General features: G+C 38.2%; 1 protein-coding gene across 1 annotated transcript in view; it reads left to right on the top strand.

The window, feature by feature from the left end:
- The window catches only part of ASXL3 (ASXL transcriptional regulator 3), a 143,201-nt gene that overhangs the window by 60,261 nt on the left and 61,842 nt on the right, over positions 1-21,098 (top strand). The window contains exons 6-7 of the mRNA XM_032602786.1: positions 820-939; positions 10,039-10,202. Of these exons, the coding sequence (XP_032458677.1) occupies positions 820-939; positions 10,039-10,202 (284 nt within the window). The remainder of the gene's footprint in view (positions 1-819; positions 940-10,038; positions 10,203-21,098) is intronic.

Genomic DNA, 21,098 nt, shown 5'->3' with positions numbered 1-21,098 from the left:
TAGACTCTTTCAGTGATTCGAAAATAATAGGGTATTTCACTCTTAAAAACAAAACAAAACAAAAGCTTGCTCATCATCAGAGGACTTCATTTGCTAATGTCAATAGATGCAAGAAAATGTGTAGTACTGCTAGGTGGATTTTTTTTGCTGTTGCTTTGGCTTTTGTTTGAATGTTGAACTTTAATGGTGGACCCCATGCTGACGTGTAATGCCATCAAAAGCCGTTCTTCCGTGAGTGTGAATTTGTTTTTCCATCCTCTGCTACAAAATCAGGAATCCTTTATTTGTTTTTGTGTTCTGGCAGCATTCTTCTCACCTCAGTGCAGCCCTGACCGTTTCTTCTAATTTACCTCTGCCACTTTATCAGCTATGTACCATTCTGTATATTATAGAGTGATGTTTGCGTTTTCTCTTCCTCCTTCAACATAAAGTTATTAATAAAGGCATGATCTCTCCCTGTCTCCAAGCCTCCCTTCATCCTTCATCTTTCTGTCTCGGTCTTGCATCGTCTCCAAGTGGCACAGAAGCTTCTTCGTGTATTTTCACAAAAGATCTGAGTGCTTCTTTGAAAAGCTATCAGATCAGTGAACGTGTCTTTGACTCCACTATCAGGCCATCTGTTCATGCTTTTTGTTCTGTTTGATTGATTTATTGGGCTTTTCTCTTTATATACAGTAGAGGAATCAGATTGTGGCCAAAGGTAGTGTATTAACTCTTAGCAAAGGAGATAATATCTGCGGTTTGTAGAACAATTTGAGATTTTTCTTTTCAAGGACAGCAAGAGGAAGATAATGACATAATAACTATTTCCTTTTTTAGGATCCGAATCTAAAAATGGTGAAGCAGACAGTTCAGATAAAGAAATGAAACATGGGCAAAAATCCCCCACTGGAAAACAAATGAGTCAGCACTTAAAACGATTAAAAAAGTCTGGTTTAGGTGAGTGTTCAATATACTATAACATTTCACATTTTAGATATTTAAATCTTGTTGAATGAAATTATGGGGACTTTTTTCTTTAATAGTTAAGGATATTTTTAAATCTTCCCAATTTATCTAAACCAAAAAGGGTGCTAAAGAACGCAACATATTACAATGGAATGATTTTAAGCATGTTGCTAAATTTGTGAATGATACTATTGGATGAAGCAGAGGCTAAAGATAAGAGGTTTAAAACGATCTACGTATTCAAGTAATTATCTGCCAAGTCATAATTCTGTCTAACATGCAGTGTTTCGTTCCTGCAACTGGGTTTCACTTTATCGGAATACATTGTATTGGGGGGAAAATGCAACTTTTATGAAGTGTTCATTGAACTGAAGAGTACACTGTCATTGGGGTCTGCTGCAGTAAAACTGCTCTGCCTTGCTTTTCATCTTATGCTGTTTGAAATATTCAATAGTGCTTGTCTGAAAAACAGTGTACAGTTGCCGAGAAGTGTGGCAGACAGTTACTGGGTCTTGCAAGTCAGTACCAGGTTTTCTTTTGAAGATTTCCTTCCTGATAACTTTTCATCAGGAACTCAATAGCAGCATTTTGGGGGAAAAGGAATATGGAAACTAAAAAGAGGAAAATAAACGTATCCTAGGCTGAACATTAAAATTCTAGACCAAACCTGCCTCGTTGGATGTCTGGACCTAATGGCTTCATTTCTCTCTCTCAGTTATTTCATCTCTGAGTTAGGGTAATGATAATGACCTAGATCATTGTAACATTTTGTAAAATGATGGGTAGAAAGTACAGATTTATTGACCTGAACTTTATTATTGGTTCTGCCACTTACTTTCTTGGCAACTTAGGGTAATTCTTATTTGCAGAGTGTATCTGTTTGTAAAATTCAAGCAAGATTTTAACCCATTTATTTATTTATTGAGTAAAGATTTATTGAGTGACTACTATATACCAGGATTTTGTTAAATTCTGGGAGCATATTTTCAGTAAAGTCTTTGAAGGGGGTTTAGATAGCCTTGTGTAAGAGATCTTTGGGAAAGCAGAATTTATGTTTGTTTTACATTCTTTAAACACAGCATAATTTATCTTCTTCATTGTTTCCAAGGCTAAATCATTTTATAGTTATTGTCTAGCCCAAAACATATGTGTTAGTTTATAAACACCTACATATATACTGACATGTTTTTTCCTAGTCTTTTTGAGTTTTCTAAATTAAGTACTTTGAGTAGCTTCTGAAGCTGGAAACTGTAATGGGAGAGTGATACGTAAAGAATGTACTAAAAAAAGAACCCCCCCCCAAATATCATGTTATGTTACCCTAAGTAATTTAAAAGTCAGTGACCTTCAGTTAAAAACAGTCTGCTACCAACCTCAGGAAAGTCAATGCCATATCATGGGTTTAAGAAAATTCAAGGCATGGGGACCTCTTCATTTCTTTACTTAGCTGCCTTCAGGGCTGGGGTTCAACAAGCCTTGTACTCTTGTCAGGATCCTGTCAGGTGCTCAGGTCTTCAATCAGGATCTCTTGTTCTAATTGTTGTAACCTAGGAATCCTGCATGCCGCTTAACATCTTATATGTTAACAATCATACAGTAAAGGTTAACAATCATACAGTAAAGGATTTTCAGCTAATTTGTTAGCAAATTTAAAAGGCGATAAAGGAGAACACCATGTTCTTTTTAACCTGCTTTTTTCTTTTTAGACTACTAAGTAGTAGAAATAATGAAGCTACTTTAATGAAGGAATGGAAAACGACCCGTATTTAATGCAGTGGTCTTGGTACTTTGACATATTATCTCATTTACTTCAATTATGTACAGTTGAATTATTTTTATTTTACAGCTGAGGAAACGGAGGCCCAGAGGGTTAAGAGGGTTGTCCATAATGACACAGCTATTACAAGCCAAGGCACAGCTAGCTCCAAAGTCCAAACCATTATTTCAGAATATGTTCTGAATGTCTATAATCACCCAGCCTATGTTGTAGACCTGTGGGCACCACTGAGGAGTAGCATAGCATCTATGACATGATGAGCCTGCCATGGGTGTTAAAATGCAGGTACACTAGTTACACATAGAAGGAGAGCTAGCAACTAAAACATTTCCTGGCTGATCCTGTAAAATCAGAGGAAGAAGGTGGGATTTAAGGTCAAAAGTAACCTGAAGGTGATTACTAGGAAGGAACGCTGACTGACTGAGTGACCCAACAAGCAGCTGAGTACAATGGCTTATTTTGTGCAAATGAAGTTGGTAGTACTTATTAAGCCTCCAATATATGCCCAGCACCATACAATGGAAAGTGAAAACATTCAAAAGGAAAGAAGGGGCCTTAAAGGTGACCATCTCCAGATAGAATCCCATGTGTCTTCTAGAAAGTAATGTTTCTGATGTCCTGTGACCTTAGGAATCTTACAGAGTAAAGGATTGTCTGTTCTGCGCAGCGTTTTAGAATCATAACTAAAATGTAAGTTCCTTGAATTAGGGGTCATTGACTTACACCAGTTTTTAATTATGCTTCTTCCTACCCAATCACACAGTAGGAGTTTAAAAATGACTTACTAAACAAATCCAAGCTTCTAATGGATATCTCTGAGGGGTTTTTAATAAATGTCCTTGCTGAGCTCAACTTCTGGGATTCATTCCAATATATTTTATTTGGTTTAATCTTTTTGTAGTGAAGAATTACAACTTTGGTGGTTTCATAAAATGTTACATACTTTTGAAATAAATTAATGCAGGAAAATAAATTTGAAGAGTAACCCTAAATACTATCATCAAAAATAACTTCCCCCAGGCTTCCCTGGTGGCGCAGTGGTTGAGAGTCTGCCTGCCGATGCAGGGGACACGGGTTCGTGCCCCGGTCCAGGAAGATCCCACATGCCACGGAGCGGCTGGGCCCGTGAGCCATGGCCGCTAAGCCTGCACGTCCGGAGCCTGTGCTCCACAACGGGAGAGGCCACAACAATGAGAGGCCCGTGTACCGCAAAAAAAATATATCCAAAAAATAACTTCCCCCAGTGTTTTATAAATATTATTTGACATCTCCTAATGTGTAGCCATAGTCAGGGGTCATCTTAGAAAAATGGAATTATATCATTTTAATTAAAAATACTAAATTAAGTTTAGCCTGAATAATAAAAAAGAATGGAAGTAAAACCAAAAACAAAATTGCTAAACATCGCCACGAGATATATTCATATCTAAAAGTTCTCTCCAAAGATACTAAAAGCATGAAAAGCTGAAATAGGAGTGATGATCTTTTTAACTACTCAAGCTTTGGACAATATATTATAAAGGATAGGGAGATAATTATACCTATAGTCCCTCTTAACTCCATGTTTTTGTTATATTATTTTTTAAACATCAAGGTTGTTAACATTTAATAATCTATTTTTTTTTTACCATAATCCCCATAGTTCACTAACTCCCTGGTACTATATGGTAATGGATTCAGTGCTCCCCGGTAGACTGTTTACACAATTTCTTCATTTGTAAAGGGCACTTGGATTTATGTCGTAGATGATTAGATTTTGCCCTCTGATAATTGTTTTTCCTTAGACTTTACTCTTTGAAAGCCTATCTTTCTTCTCTGAGCTCTTTCAGAATCCATTCGTCTCTAATTTCTTTGAGACAACGAAGAACTCTCGTTTTGAACTCTTTCTGTATTTCTTTGGGCCGTTCCTCTTGCAACCAAAGGCCTTGGTCTGCCTCTTTCATGGGCTCCTTCCCTCTGTGTGAGTGTATGTGAGTGCATCTTGTGTGCACATTTTATGCACAAATACTGTGTGGCTTCCCTTCTGGGAAACAGGAGGCTTTAAGCCAGCAAGGTCTCCAAAGTCTGCAGCCTTTATTCAGATTGGTGCTCTTCGACTCCCTTTGGTGAAACTAATAATTTCCCTGGTCCTCATCAGACACTTTCCCATGATTTTTATTATGACTACAAAGTGTCGTCTTCGGGCTTCCCTGGTGGCGCAGTGGTTGAGAGTCCGCCTGCCGATGCAGGGGACACGGGTTCGTGCCCCGGTCTGGGAAGATCCCACATGCCGCGGAGCGGCTGGGCCCGTGAGCCATGGCCGCTGAGCCTGCGCGTCCGGAGCCTGTCCTCCGCAACGGGAGAGGCCACAACAGTGAGAGGCCCGCGTAACGCATAAAAAAAAAAAAAAAAAAAAGTGTCGTCTTCTATAGCACAGACACTTATTGTCACAATTCGGCAATTGTTGCTTCTTTGCTTCTCCGGACCTCAGCTACTTTATACTCTCTAGTGTCCAGGAATTAGACACTAAAATGACTACCTCTTTTCTTTCTCTGCTTAGTGTAGGGAGATGAGGTACCAGCTTTAATGAGATAAGACAATCAGATATAATGAGCTTGTTCTTAAGCCAATTAAGAGTAAGTATGTAAGGATAATTAAAATGGAATTAAACATCCTGTGTGGCAACAAATTTAGCAGTAAGTTCATCTGCTCTGTCTTTGTTCCAAAATTATAAAACATAATTTTGCTTAGATGGACATCTTTGAAATAGATCTTCTTTTGACTTTGTCATAAAACATTTAGAGAGGCACATGGTCTTTTTTTTCCCCTGATACCCTTAAATATTTTGAACCATACCAAATAGTGACCAACAGCATAAGTTCTACTTCTCACATTGTCCATAATACATGTTTCTAAAATTTTATGATTTTCTCATTTCCCCAGTACTCCTTCCCAAAGTTACTCTTGGTAAATGACCTCAACTCCCTAGTATGGAGAGTATTTTGGCCATATGTAAGCATTAAGCAAATTCCTTTCCTGTATTTTCAACATTTCTGTCTCTGGGTTTTGCCTTTGCCTTCTCTGCTGAGAAAATAAACTTCTTCCTAATTCTTCTCTTCTTGTAGTCTGTTTTATCTCCCTGTGAAATAATTGAAGCATATAGAAAAATACAGATGCTAATAAAACATACATCTATATACCTGTCACCTTGACTTCATTCCTAACAAATGTTAGGAGTTTGTTGGGCAAAAAAATAGATAAAATTTTTGTACTTTTTGTGTTTATAAGTGAGATTGGCGAACAGATTTTCTCTCATATTGTCTTTGTTTGTCCTTATTTTGGAATAAAAGTTATGTTAACTTCATAAAGTGAACTGAAGAGCTTTCTTTACGTATTCACTGGAATAAGTATAAAATAAGTGGTGGGAGAGTTCCTTGATGTATTGGTAAAATTCATCGTTAGAGCTATTTGTAATGTGTGTTGTGCATGTATGTGGGGAAGGAGGGGTTGTCTATTTAGTTTACAAAAGTTTTCACAAATTTATTGAGGTTTGCTATTTTTAATATAATTTGAAAATTTGCAAACTTGAAATACTTTATGTCTTCAAAGATATTGGCTAAAGTCATAGTAGTATGATTTTTATGCATATTTTACTATTTAAAATCAAAATTTAATTATAATTTTATTTGCCTTGTATATCTATACTGTATCTCAAATTATGTGCCTACCTTTCATTCCTATTCATGTTTGTTTATGCCATCTCTCACTAGATTTATACCTATTTTATTAGTCTTAAAAAAATCCTTTTTCTGTTCCAGATGGTCTTCATTGTTCTTTTCTATTTCACGAATGTGTACTCTTATTCTTTACAGTCTTTCTCCTTTCTTCTTTCTCTGGTTTTTATTCTATAGTTCATTCATTAACTTCTTGATTTGCACACTTAACTCATGAATTTTCAATATTTTTTCTACTCTCGAATATATACAATTTATTTTTAAAACAAATTCAGCTGCATTTTACAAATTTTGGCATTATCATTTAGAATGTAAATATTTTGTAATTTCCATTACAAAACATTTCTTTAACTTGTGAGGTACTTAGAAGTGTGCTTCCAAATGTCCAAATATATAATGAGTGTGGGAAGATTGGAGAGTTGCTATGTTTCTGTTATTGATATCTAATTTTACTTCTTTGTGGATAGAGAGATGAGGTTTTATATTATTCTTCAGTATTGTTGAGACTCAGTGGTCAGCTGGGGTTTTTTGTTGTTTTTTTGTTTTCTTTACTGTTTCCTGAGTGCTAACCAAACAATTGCTTTCTCTTAACGGCTCAGTGCAGTGTCCTATGTTAAATTCATTGGTTTAAGATCGATTATTGAATTTTTAAAGTCCTTGGTATTCATAAAACAAGTTTTTTGCTTGTTATCTCAGTGTCTGGCAAAATATATTCAGATGTTCCACTGGCATTATGTAGTGCCTATTTCTCTTTTTAATTCTCTCAATTTTAAATTTTGAATGCTATACTGTTGAAATGGATGCAGGCGCTAGGTCATTGTATCTTTCCAGTGACTTATTCCTTTTATACTCAAGGAATTACTTTCTTATCCCCAATAAGGTTTTGTTTTTTTTTACCTTTGTTTATCTTTGATGTTAATATTGTAGTATTGCTTTTTTTGTTGTTTTGAATGTCTGCCTGGTGTGTCTTAGTTTATCTCCTCATTTTCTTCTGTTCCATGTGATTTTTATTTTAAGTATATCTCTTGTAAAGCAGTATATAATCAAATTGTGTTACTTTTAAAATCTAATATGAAATCCATTTGTATTTTTTTACTGTGTTGGGGACTTAATTAAAAATCTTTTTCTCCTTTTATGCCTTCATGTGATTGAGTTTTTCTTCCATGAATTTATTTGGAAGTTATAAGTCCTTTCCATTTCTCCCATTGACTACCTACAGAGTTTTTGGATGGAATGTCCTATAAATATCAATTAAGTCCATCTTGTTTAATGTATCATTAAAAGTTTGTGTTTCCTTACTTATTTTCATTTTGGATGATCTGTCCATTGGTGAAAGTGGGGTGTTAAAGTCCCCTACTATGATTGTGTTACTGTCGATTTCTCCTTTTATGGCTGTTAGCATTTGCCTTATGTATTGAGGTGCTCCTATGTTGGGTGCATAAATATTTACAATTGTCAAATCTTCTTCTTGGATTGATCCCTTGCATGCAAATGGAAATCAGCTGGAGTAGCAATTCTCATATCAGACAAAATAGACTTTAAAATAAAGACTCTTACAAGAAACAAAGAAGAACACTACCTATAGAGTTTTAACAAACAGTATCTCTCCTGTTTCCAAACAGTGCCAGGGTTATATGGTGTTCTCATTTCAATCACACCTTCCCATCTCTCATGCAATTGCTGTCTCCTGTTTTTTGGGTTTTTTTTCCATTTTGTTTTAATTCTCATTAGTTGTTAGTATTATTTTTCACTGTTAATGTTTATTTGGAGTTACTCATGTCTGTGAATCTTTTAGTTTGTCATTGCTTCTGCAGCCCACTCATTCATTCTTTCAGTTAATTTCTTTATTTGTTAAGAACATCCACTAGTACTTTTTCAGCAAGGTTCTCTAAGGGATAGTTTCCATTTTGGATACTGAAAATATTCTTATATCGTTAATATCATTGCCATTTAAAGGGACTTTATTATTAACGAAATTCTAGATCAATGCTTCTTTTCTTTTGGCCCTTTGAAGATATTTCATTGTCATCTGTAATTTATTGACGATAAGGTTCCTGTGTCTTATTGTGATCCCTTTGGAGGTAATCTATTTTTGTTCAAAACTGTCTTAAGGTATTCTTTTTATTTTTGATGTTTTGCTATTTCAACACATCGGATGGAGGAATGGGTATTTATCCTTTTTGAGATTTGGTATGTTGCTTTATCTGAGGACTCTTATCATTTTTTCAGTTCTAAAACTTTCAGACATTAGCTCTTCAAATATTGCCTCTCTGCCATTTGCTGTGTTTTTTCATTCTTAAACTCCTATAAATGTGCATCCTGACTGCTTATTCCATTCCCTTTATTTTTTCTCTCTCCTGCTTTTTTGACTCATCATTTTTAATGCTGCATTCTAGATATTTTCATCAGCTCTATATTTATTCAATAGCTATTTCATTGTATCCATGGAATATTTAAAAAAATTTTTAAACTAAATTTTCATTTCTAGAAGTTCTCTCTGTTTCTGTTTCAAATCTGCCTATTTTTAAAATTACAGTGTCCTGTTTTTGCATAATGAGTTTATTTTCTTTTTTGTTTCTATTGTTTAAAACAAGGGACAGCAAGTTTTTCTGTTAGGGGCCAGAGAGTAAATGCTGTAGGCTTTGCGAGTCACATGATTTCTGTCACAGCTATTCAACTCAGCATTGTAGTTCCAAGGCACATCTAGACAGTAGCTAAACAATTGGGCATGTCTGTGTTCCAGTAAAAGTTTGTTTACCAGCAGCCACTGGACTGGATATAGTTCATGGGCAATAATTTGCTGACCCTTGATTTAAATCACACTCTATTAAAATCACATTCAAGTGATTCTCTTAACTCAAGCAACTGAGAGTGGTAATTCTTCCATTTGATGCATCAGCTGACTGTGCCTTATGGTGGATTGTTCCCTTGTGTGTCGTAATTTCTAATTGTGGGCTGTATATACAGCCGTCTGTTGGAGGTCATCGTACCTGAGTTGTAGAATTATCCTACAAAGCATACTGGCATTTCAGGCCTCACAGCCGATATTTTTATAAAGGATTGCTGTTTTAAAGCATTACCCTTAAATTACCCTGAATAGGAATCTTCTGAAATACGCCAGTGCTTAGTGCTGTACATGACACTTGGGGAGCACACAGCTATCAGCTATAATGCTTTCATTATCTCTATTAACATTAACAGCAGTCTTATTGTTATCATTGATCCTAGGTCTTATAGAATCTACAAAAACTGTAGTTGTTACCATTTATGCTTCTAAAGTTTTTGAGGATTCTGATTAATTGGAAGACCGTAACTAAAATACTTCTTTATCTAGACCTGGTGCTACTTTGAGTTAAAAATACAGATGGTATTGAGTGAAGTAGACGTTATGAAAATTAAAGACAATTAAGGCAAGATAGAAACCCAAAGAAACTTTGGAGATTTCATTCTGAAATATCATTCTTAAAAGAGATAGAATTAAATACATTATCAAATATATATATTATATATATATATATAGTCAGTGTGCATATGTGTGTGTACAGGTGTATGTTTTTCCCAATCTATAGTGAATTCATACCTCTTGCTTATTTATCACAGGACACTTGAAATGGACCAAAGCTGAGGATATTGACATAGAAACCCCGGGATCTATTCTTGTCAACACTAACTTGAGGGCATTAATAAATAAACATACGTTTGCTTCCTTACCTCAGCATTTTCAACAATACCTCCTGCTTTTGCTCCCAGAAGTGGATAGGCAGGTAAGTAGAAGTTTCAGACATTTGGTATTAGTCACCAGTTATATTATTATGAACTGGCAGGTCTGTTATCGAAGATGACTGATACATGGATGGATAGTTTTCTGATAATCTAGTATATTTATGTAATTTATATACTTAAATGCTAGCATTGGTGTGTTTGCTTAATCTGCCTAAACAGACTCATTTTTCATTATCACTGGTGAGCAAATTTAAAATTTAAAATACAGCACATTGCCATAGAGTGAAAGCAACAGACCTACCTACACTGGGAAGGAAAAACAAAGAAATCAAACGTTCCAGTATCAAATAAATCTTTGAAGTAGCTTCCCCTGTGCCCCGAGGGAATATTGAAGTGCAGCAATAAAAAGCCAGGGTTTCTAAGAAATTATGTAAATATTTTCATTCTCAATTCTTTCCAAAAACCATTTAAAATTTATGTTTGGATTTGGCTTCTGAGAGTCTATCATCGTGAATATGATTGCCTATAAATAATCACCTTTTATCTTTTTCTTTAGTATAACTAAAAGTGCTTTAAGTGTATTTTTGTATTTTTTAAAAGCCTCTAAAATAAGGAAATACAAATATAGACTCATAATAGCAGACATCGATCATCTTCTAAAGCTGTTTCCTTTGAAAAGAAAAAAAATATTTCATCCCATAAAATTTTATTAAATTTCACAAAACTGTTACATTTCCTTGTGATTCTCATTTCAATAAATTTTGACACTGTATATAGTTTCCAGTTGATGGACATAATATGCATGTGTTTATGAATTTGTATCTCAGAATGATAGGTACATCCATAAATTGAAATGGGCAGATTGATTCAATATTTCCACATTATTTTGAATAAATTTTCTTAGCTTTTTATTTGATTCTGTTTTCTCCTAACTTACCCACCCTTTCGTACATACTTAAAATTTGATAAGCTGCTGTCTTCTGTCATTCTTATGTATCTCTTTGGTGGAGATTATTGTTCATATTTAGAGAAATACTATTTTGATTTTGAGTACATTTTTGTTTGAAAATTCGTTCAGTATTTACTATGAATATAATACATGTTTGGTGCTTTGGAATAATGGAAATATCTATTAGTAAGTGCCTATTGCATGTTTATTGAATCAATGATTAAATACACTCTAGTTGGATACAGGAGCTATATTCCTGAACAATGAAAATATGAGGTAGAAACAGGTAAGCTTAGCGGGGAGAGCACAAAGTAAACTGAGCTTTTATATGTAGAAGGGAAAAAATCAGAGACAAATACAAGATCCTTGAATTGGGCCTAGAGGTATAGGCAGAATTTGAATAAAATAGGTGGAGATGTATTTTATGTGAAAGATACCAAATCAAAAGCTGATTTTGTGGGAGTCTGGATTATAGGAACAACAATGCAAATGAGTCTGGAAAGACAAGTTAGAAGTCAATTTTGGAAGATGCCTTGAGTGTGACATTAAGGAGTCTAAACAGTGTTCACGCTGTGTTTGCAGTGCAAAGACACTGAAGGCTTTTGAACAGAGCTATAATGTAATAAGATCACTGCTTTTTAAGAAAATTATCTTGGCAATACTGAAAAGGGAATGTTAGAGATGGGAAGCATGAAAGTGTTGTTAGAAAGCAATTTTAGTTATTCCAAAAGGCAGAATGAGGGCTTGAATTTGGAGAATAGCCTTGAACTTGAAGAGGAGTAGGACCGTGCAGTCACCTTCCTCATCACCACCATCATCATTAGCACCATCATCCAGTGGTGGCAGTTTTACATTTTGTCAAATAACACTTGAAGCAAGGTATAGGGAGAAGCCCCTGATCATTCCTGGGTTTCAAGCTGGTGTGACTGAGGATTGAGTTCAGGTGTTTAGAAAAACTTTATTTTTTTGGCAGGGGGAGGTGGATTTATTAGCTACGTGACTATCGCCTGCACTTCAACATACGTGTGGTTTGTCTTGTTTACAGTTGTACCTCCAGATCCTGGAATAAGATTTGGCATATATAAAGTACTCCAGTCTTTTTGGGAAGAAGAAATGACAAATTGTCCTTGGATTAGCCAAATATTTCAGGAACCCAGGAGGCAGTGTCAATAAGCCTAATATTGAATTCAACCTGTAGCAGTTTCTGTTACTCAGTTTTTTCCAGTCACTGTGAGAAATAGAAATGAATAAGGCACAATACCTGTTCTCAAAGAACATGTGGTCCATTGGGAAATCATTTATTCAAGAAATACTTACTGAGCATGTACTATGTGCTGCATATACTGTGCTAACTACAGAGGCTTCAGGAATGAATCTTCCAGAGGAATAGCAGACGGAGGAGAAAGACAACCTCATGCTGAAATACAGTTTCCTCTTTACTAGCAAAGAAGTCTGATAACTGGATAGATCTATACCAAATTTAGCATAAGACCAGGCAGAGTAACATAAATGTCAAATAGAAATATAAAGTCCTCAGAAGGCACGAAGGATGAAGAACTTTAATCTGAAAGTAGTATTGGAGAAGATTTTATGGTGGAACAGATACTTCACTTGAACCTTGAAGGACTAATAGGTGTTTTGTAAGTAGAGCCGAGGGAAAGTGAATTTTACAGAGGGAGAGCTTGTCATTTACCCAGACTTGCTGTGTGTGTGGTAGGATGCTGTGCTAAAGGGTAATACGGTCTAAACCTCGATGACCTTGGTTGCAGATTAAGCTCTTTTAACTTTTTCTGAAACCAGTGGGCCCCATCAGAGATTTCTCAAATGAGAAACAGCATACATAAAATAAGTTAAATAAATATTTTAGTGCCTGGACATAGGGCAGGAGAAGAAGATCCAAAGGATAAATAAAATATTGTCATTATTTTCTCTTAGGATCCAGTAGCTCTGTAAAAAATGTATTGGAGAGGCAGAAAGATAAGACCCAGGGAGACTGGGCAAGAGACAGTCACAGTAGTTGAAATAAGAGATAAGAGTCTGACCTTAGACATTGGCCTTGGAAAAGAAAAGAAAGGAGTGAATTCCCGACATATTTTCAACCCAGAAGAGTGGGAATAAATGACACCACCTATGGGATGGTCTGGAAGAAGAAGGTCTGTAGAAGGTCTGGAAGGCAAATGGAGATTTTATTTAGGGTGACTTGGGAGGACAGGAAGGCTCTGTGGGCCTATTAGCATTTGTCATCAAGAAGTTTAGAGCTCTTTCTCCGGGCCCTGCTAGAGTTGAGCTCAACCCTATCTCCCAGCGGAAAGGAACAGGCAACTTGATGAAACAACCTTCCAAAACCGGTCTATTTCACTTCAGTTTATAAAAACCCAAAAGTCGGTGAACATCACCATTTTCTAGGCCAGAATGAGTAGGAAAGGCATGGAAATGTGAATCTGATTACAAAGATTTATTTGAGCAAGTGGAAGGTACTGTAATTATGTGAAATACCTATGAATTCCACTTGTACAAAAGCTTGTTTTCACGTATTTTTTCAAAATTTGAAATTCCCAGTTTTTTCGTTTCCCTCCTTTGACTACCCCAGGTTTCTGCCTGATTTCTCTCCTGAAGCAGTCCTACAGGCTGTCCTATTCTGGGCCAAATGAAGCCAAGGCTTATTTCATTATTACATCTTTAAAATAACAGAAGCTAGGTTTCCCATTTACCTCGCCAGTGCCAACTATCATTAAGCCAACCTGTATTTTTTTTTTCTATATTTGTACTTTTCTTTCTTTTTCTAGAGGTCTGTTTATCTTAGATTACATTTTTTTACATACTTCTAGTTGTTTTATAACATTGTCACAACTAGTTTTATATTTAAGTTTGCTTTCCACACATTATACTGCAAGTAACAGAAAACTGAACTCAAACTGACTTAAATATAAAGGGGATTTATTGGCTCAGGTAATTATAAGATGGAGGTTAGAGTGGGCTTCTGGTTGCTGGTCCTGGAATTCAGTTATTATCAAGGACCCATTTAACTGTGTTTAATGAATTCATTTAAAAAAATCTCTCCCTTGTTGGCACTCTTCTAAACCTGAATCCCTTTATAGTAGGATGGCTACCTGAATCAAAAAATGGGTATTTGGGCTTCCCTGGTGGCGCAGTGGTTGAGAGTCCGCCTGCCGATGCAGGGGACACGGGTTCGTGCCCCGGTCCGGGAAGATCCCACATGCCGCGGGGCGGCTGGGCCCGTGAGCCATGGCCGCTGAGCCTGCGCGTCCGGAGCCTGTGCTCCACAACGGGAGAGGCCACAACAGTGAGAGGCCCGCGTAACGCATAAAAAAAAAAAAAAAAAAAATGGGTATTTGCCTATTGGTTCACATTCATGGGAAAAATACTTCTGTCCCAGTATTTCAAAGATAAACCTGAGTCACATGAATGATACTATGTATCAATAGATCACAGTGACTACTTCTTAAACAGTGACTCTAGCTGAGGAAGTGGAATATGCAAATTGGTTTAAAGCAGCCAGGCCTACTCCTGAATTTTAGAGTGGTCACCAACTCCTGAAGTAGAATGGTGCACTGTGGAGATGTCAGGAGAAGTTTAGAAATCTGGTTTTTAGGAAGTTCTATTAGAGGCTGTGCAATGGAGTATGGGGGAGAAGTCAACTATCATGTCCACTGTAGTAGGGTAGGTGTTGATTTGGGGTTTTTTTTGCGGTACGCGGGCCTCTCACTGTTGTGGCCTCTCCCGTTGTGGAGCACAGGCTCCGGACACGCAGGCTCAGTGGCCATGGCTCACGGGCCTAGCCGCTCTGCGGCATGTGGGATCTTCCCGGACCAGGGCACGAACCCGTGTCCCCTGCATCGGCAGGCGGACTCTCAACCACTGCACCACCAGGGAAGCCCTTGAGTTTGGTTTTTAACACGTTGGGTTGAGATGCTTCTATAAACTATATGAAATGTCCAAAGATGGCTATATATATTCAGGTTTTGTGACTGGAGAAGATGGAATTAGTGATTAAAATTTACATAGGTTATACTGTAAGCTATGAGATTTGATGAGACTGTGAGATATCATGGCCATCCCAAAGGAATACATATATTTGTAAGAAAGTATTAGAAAGGGTATGGGAGGAGCCAGGGAATAGATAGAAAATAGCAAATCCATGAGAGATCCTCAATGGGGAGGTTATGTACAGGCAAGTGTCTCAGATGGACATTAGGAAGTCACTGGGGAGTAAGTGGGACATGTTTTCTTTGTTCCTTTAGATCCACCCTCCACCTTCTTTACTCTGCTTTGCTCCAGGAGGCTGTATATGGAGACTAATCCACGTATGGACTACTGCATCAAGAGAAAGGATGCCTCTGTCTTCCTTTCTTTTTTTTTTTTTGAATTTTGAAATAATCATAAACTTTCACAAAATTTAAATATATATTAGAGAAGAAGTTTCAAGTCTCATTATGCATCCCACCCCCCGCCCCCAGTATATTATGACTTTAAGCCTGTTTTTTTCTACAAACAAGGGCGTCCTCTTGCATAAGCACAGTGCAGCCAATCAAGATCAGGAAGCTAGCACTGATCATTCTTACTGTGTGATTCTTAGACTCTGTTCAAGTTTAGCCACCTGTCCCAGTAATGTCAACTTTTAGCAACAAGATTCAGTATGGAGTCTGTCATTTTATTTAGTTGTTGTATCTTTTTAGTCTCCTTCATTCTAGAAGGGTTCTTTAATCATCTCTTGACTTTCATGATTTTGACACTTTTGAAGATTATAAGCTAATGTTAGTTTGTGTCATATTTCCTAGTGATCAGATTCAGATTGTGGACCATTGGGAGGAATACGATAAATGATGCTATATTCTCCTTGCACCTATGAGGTAGCACACAATTTTGATTTCTCCCAGTCATTTGATTAAAATGTATCCGCCGAGTCTCTTCAGTGTAAAGTTACTTCTTCCCTCTTTGTAATTAAATAGTATTTTGTGAGGATATATCCTGTTTTGAGACTCTCAATTTATCCACTTACTCCTATCTGTATGGTTTCCTTGTTTCCTAGTTTTTCAATAGGTTATTATGCTCCGTTGTCCACATTTGGTCACTAGGAGCCTGTTCAAGCTGGCTCCTGTGTCTTCTGACGTGTCTCCATCACTCTTCGAGCATTTCATTACTTTAAAATACATGGAATTGTTTCAGTCTCATCTTGTACTTTCCCTGTCTCAGCCCTGGAATGAATCCTTTCTCCAAGGAGCCGTGGTTCCCTTTAGTGGAAGATGGTATTTAGAAGTCAATATCTCACGAAACACTTGCTCTTTGCTATTGGGGTGTTGCTTCTCCCAGATCTATGACAGACCTAGGAGATATATGTATGTATTTATAGGAATGCATACATCCATACATGTGTGTGCATGTATGTGTGTGTGAGCACCTCCTTCTGTGTCTTGGAGATAAGGGACATCTTATAGAAGAAAGAGTATGAGCCTATATATAAACATAGAACAATTTCTATCTGCATTTATTTCTATATGTTCCTCTATATCTTGTAAACCATGAATTCACACTAATACCTTCAATGCTAATCTAATACCCCATAGTTCATTCTAGTGTTCTCCCTTTCCAAGGCTGTTTGACAGTGACAGTGAGAAACTCAGTTTCTATTATCCTTAATATATCTAAGTAGTCGATTAATCCCCTTGTAGGTAACCAGTCTTCCATGTTGGCCAGCATACCTCCCCATGGGGATGGTCTCCTTGAGGCTCTGACTTTCCATGACGGCCCACGTACCCACCCACCCTGCTTGGGCACCTTCCCCCCACTTCCTGCTTGACCCCTGACACTGCTTATCAGGCCTGGCCTGTACAGGCGCCCCACCACCACCAAACCATGCTCTGTCTCTGCAGCTCCTCCCCAGGCCTCCCCTCTACCTCACCCCACTGGGCGCAGTGATCCCACTCTGAGCCATCGTGAGCCCCTCATGCAGGGACCTATGTTAATTTTAGCTTCAGGCCTGAATTCCTCAGGAGGGGGAGGAGAAGGCCTTCTGGATTCTAATAGGTTTCAGCTCTTGGGAAGCCCCAACAGGGGATTGGGTGGAGGAAGAAGAGTGAGGCTGAGCCCCTCACCTGCCCTGTGTGGTCAGCACGGGCCACATCCACTGACCAGCTTCTGTCAGAAGGCCCTTGCCACACAGCTCTCTCTGTCCAAATTCCAATCACCCCCTTCTCCCCTTACCGTTCATGTCAAATACTAGCCCCCATCATTAGCTCTGGTTTAATGCACTGTCCTCTGTGGTTTTGCTGCATCCTGCCCACACCTTTATAAATAGTCACTTTAATCTACTTTCTTTGAATGATGATGACTTGAATGAGCCACCTGTACCTGCTGGGCTCCTGAATGACAGACCTTTTGAGGAAGTAGAATGGTGTGGATGTAAGCAGACTCTGGTGGTTTGGGGGAGGACTAGGGTATATAGTTCATTCATTCAACCAGTGCTTATTTAACATGTATTATGTGCCAGATAAGCATTGATGATATAAACATTAATAAGTTCCACTTCCTACCTTGAGGGAAGTAACGGTTAGAGAAGAGTGGGGGTGGGCGTGAGGTGAAGACCTGTAGGTCCAGAGCTATGCCATGGTGTTAGTATATGCGTTGTGTTAAGGTGACACGGAGGAGGTGATTATGTTCTGTCTGTGGGGGTTGGAGAAGGTTTCAGGAGAAGGTATTACTGAACTAGGTCCAGAACAATGGAGGAAGTTTCCCAAGTTAAGAAGTGTGTCAGGTGTTCCTAGTAGAGGAAGCATACGTGTCGATAATAATACTGATTACCTACAGTGCTAGGCCTCCTACAGAGATGAGCGCTAATGCTTACAGTAACTCTCCAAAGAGTCTGCATTATTAACCCCACCTCATATGTGGAAACTGTGGATCAGGGAGAGAAAAGGACTTAACCTAACTTCTTCCAAGCGGGAGCCAGAATTTGAACACAGGTTCGTCTAGTGCCAAGTTGATGCTCTTTCCCTACCTGATGCTCCCTGGCACCCAGGAAAGAGGCAGAGAAGTATATGATGTCTGTCCACGCATAATTTTAGATGACTGGGGTATAGGGTGAGAAACTTGTAGGCTGGAGCAAGCCTGTAAAAAAGGCCATGTAGAACATAGCAAGATTTTACATTTGGAGCATGACATTATTAGGTTTATATTATAGAAAAAGAGCTCTATTGGAGGAATGAAGCATGGAATAAAGGAGAGATTCCCCCATTCTCCACCTGGCTGTGGTGTAGCCACGCTATCTTCCTTCCTGCCCCTCAAACCTCAGCCTCTGTTCTCTCTCAGCCTCTGTGCTTTCTCACAGCTCTGCCAGGAATGTTTTCTCAGCATCATTTGCCAAGGCCAGCTCGTTCTTCTCCACCAAGTCTCAATGCCAGCTCCTCATAAAGGCTCTTCTTTCCTCCCCTTCCATCTAAAGTAGCCTCTCTGGATGTTTTCTGTCTTAGTTATCTATTTATTTCCTTTCCTGCACTTGTCATAGTCTATGATTAACTTGGTTATGTGTTTGTTCATTTGTCTTTCCTCATGAAAATAAACAGCCCCAGGACAGTGGCTCTGCTTCTCCCATTCACTGTGCCTGGCATATAGTAAGTGCTCAGTAAGTGTTTTCCTAGTCAATGAATATAGCCTGGGAAGCCACTTATAAAGCTAGTTTAACGTATCTGATAAACATAAGAACTTTTGCCAAAGCCAAAGAGTGAAAAGGAAAGGCCTCATTCATGAGACATTGCATTAGTTTGCTAGGGCTACCATAACAAAATACCACAGACTGGGTGACTTAGAAACAGCAATTTATTTTCTCACAGTTCTGGAGGCTGCAAAGCCAAGTTCAAGATGCTAGCATATTTCGATTCTCCTGAGGCCTCTCTACTCGGCTTTTAGACAGCCTCCTTCTCTGTGTGTCCTCACGTGACCTTTTTTCTGCATGCCTGCATCACTAGTGTCCCGTTCTCTTCTTATAAAGACACCCCTCATATTGGGTTGGGGCCCACCTATACGACCTCATTTAATCTTAATTACCTCTTTGAAGGCCATGTCTCCAAATATAGTCACATGGTTAGGGCTTCAACCTATGAACTTGTGCGGGGGGGCAATTCTATCCATTACAGGCATTTTAGAAATAAAATCATCATGATTTGGTAATTGGATTTGAGGGGGAAGGAAGAATTGAATACCCCTTTTAGGCAGTAAGTATTTATTACGCATTTGAGAGTAGCAAAAGATGGGTATGTTTTTAAAGCTAGGATGGGCTTAAACATGTTTTTGTCCTAAAAATTGAGGCAGTTGATAGAAGAAATTGACGATAGAAGAGAGAGGATTTGATTTATGGATGGAAGTCTTAGAAGAGATGGAAAGGAATGGACTCTATTGGTAAAGAAGCTGGTTTAAGAAAAAAAGAAGTGTTGATTTCTGAGATCAGAGAGGAGAGAAGCAGGAAAGAAGGAGGGAAGAAATAACTAAGTGTGAAGAGTATGGTGCAGAGTGAGGGGTTTTCAGCTGGGTGGTGGTGTATTTGTCTTCTCAGAGGCTAGAGAATTAGGGGTTTCACAAGAGTTAAAGGCTTTGGAAAGCAGCCTGATGGATTGTACTATGGATTCATCCTGGGGAAGAAGTGGCTGCTGAACAGCATTGAGGCCCCATCTGAGTTCAGATGCCAGCAGACACACTTGGTCTACTTCTGTGTTTTCCACCCCACAGTGCTAAGTATTGGTACACTTAGCTTGGTGCCAGGAGTTTGATTTTGCCAGGGTGTTGGGGATTTACAAAGGAGCTGAAAGGTTGTAGGGGACTTGTGAGATGCTTGTTGGGGTGGTTGATTGTGGGGTCCAGGCTGGGTAGGAAGAAAAGTTAGGTCAGAGGAGCTAGAGTGAGTGGAGGTCTCAGGGAAAGGAAAATGTGGATTAAAGGAAGAAAGCTACATTTTGAATGAAGAGTCTCAGAATAACACACTTTGAATATGATCAGGTTTGGGTAAACGCATGAGTCAAGTGTCATCTCCTTGGCCACAGCATTTTGGTTCAGAGACCAAATACAAAGAAACAAGAGGCCAGAGCAACATTGCTCAGTGCCAGTGAACAGGCAGAATTGTAGCTAGTTCTTCCTTCAGTCCCCACGTAGGAATACTGGCTTAATAAATTCAGGGCTTGGGTTTATTTCAGATGTTGCCTTTTCTGCTTAGCCCTCTGCAAGATGTGCTTGCAGAATTCTTAGAACCTTCTAGATTATACATGACAGATCCCTTCTTTCTTTAAGAATTTGTACTTTAGAAACGATGTCTACGTAGAACAATTTTGAGACCTTTTTAAAATATAGGGCAGCTGGTGGAATAAATGTCAACTCAGGTGGAGTGTTATTTAGGTTTTTGTTACACTTTCAGGTTGGACGTCACTGATGAATAGGTTGTTGTCATTTCTGTTGTCTGTATCATTTTTAAGTGATGTTCATTTCTTTCTCCATTGGTGGCGTCGGCCTATCGGGGCTGTCTCTCCAAATACTTATAGGACCATCCCCCAGCTGCTTCTAAATAAATTATGCCTATTATTTTTCCATCCAAGTGGTAATTGCAGCATTTCAATCCATTCTTACTAATCTCCTAATTTGGTCCTGCATTCATATCTGTGTGTCTGTGCTCTGTTAAATGACAGGCCACTGAAGGATATGTACTATGAAGGATATGTACTATGTAGTCTCTTTAAAACCCTATCTAGCTTTGTGCTCTTCAGGTTTTTGAACTCACTGGTAATAATGCACATCATTTTAACTGTGGAGAATGTCATTAAACTAAAATGGAACATTTACACAGTCCCTTTTGCAGAGGATTTCAGACCAGGAAAGTGAATGTGTGTGTCAGACATTTTACAGCACATGAGAATGTGATTTATTGATTACTGATGGCTCTGTTGGCATCAGTGTATATATTTAAAGAGTCACGCAGCCTTTATAAATA

The sequence above is a fragment of the Phocoena sinus genome, chromosome 14 (genome assembly GCF_008692025.1).
Source record: "Phocoena sinus isolate mPhoSin1 chromosome 14, mPhoSin1.pri, whole genome shotgun sequence".
Classification (NCBI taxonomy): domain Eukaryota; kingdom Metazoa; phylum Chordata; class Mammalia; order Artiodactyla; family Phocoenidae; genus Phocoena; species Phocoena sinus.
Note: the sequence above shows the minus strand (reverse complement) of the source record. Positions and strands in the feature narration are given on the sequence as shown.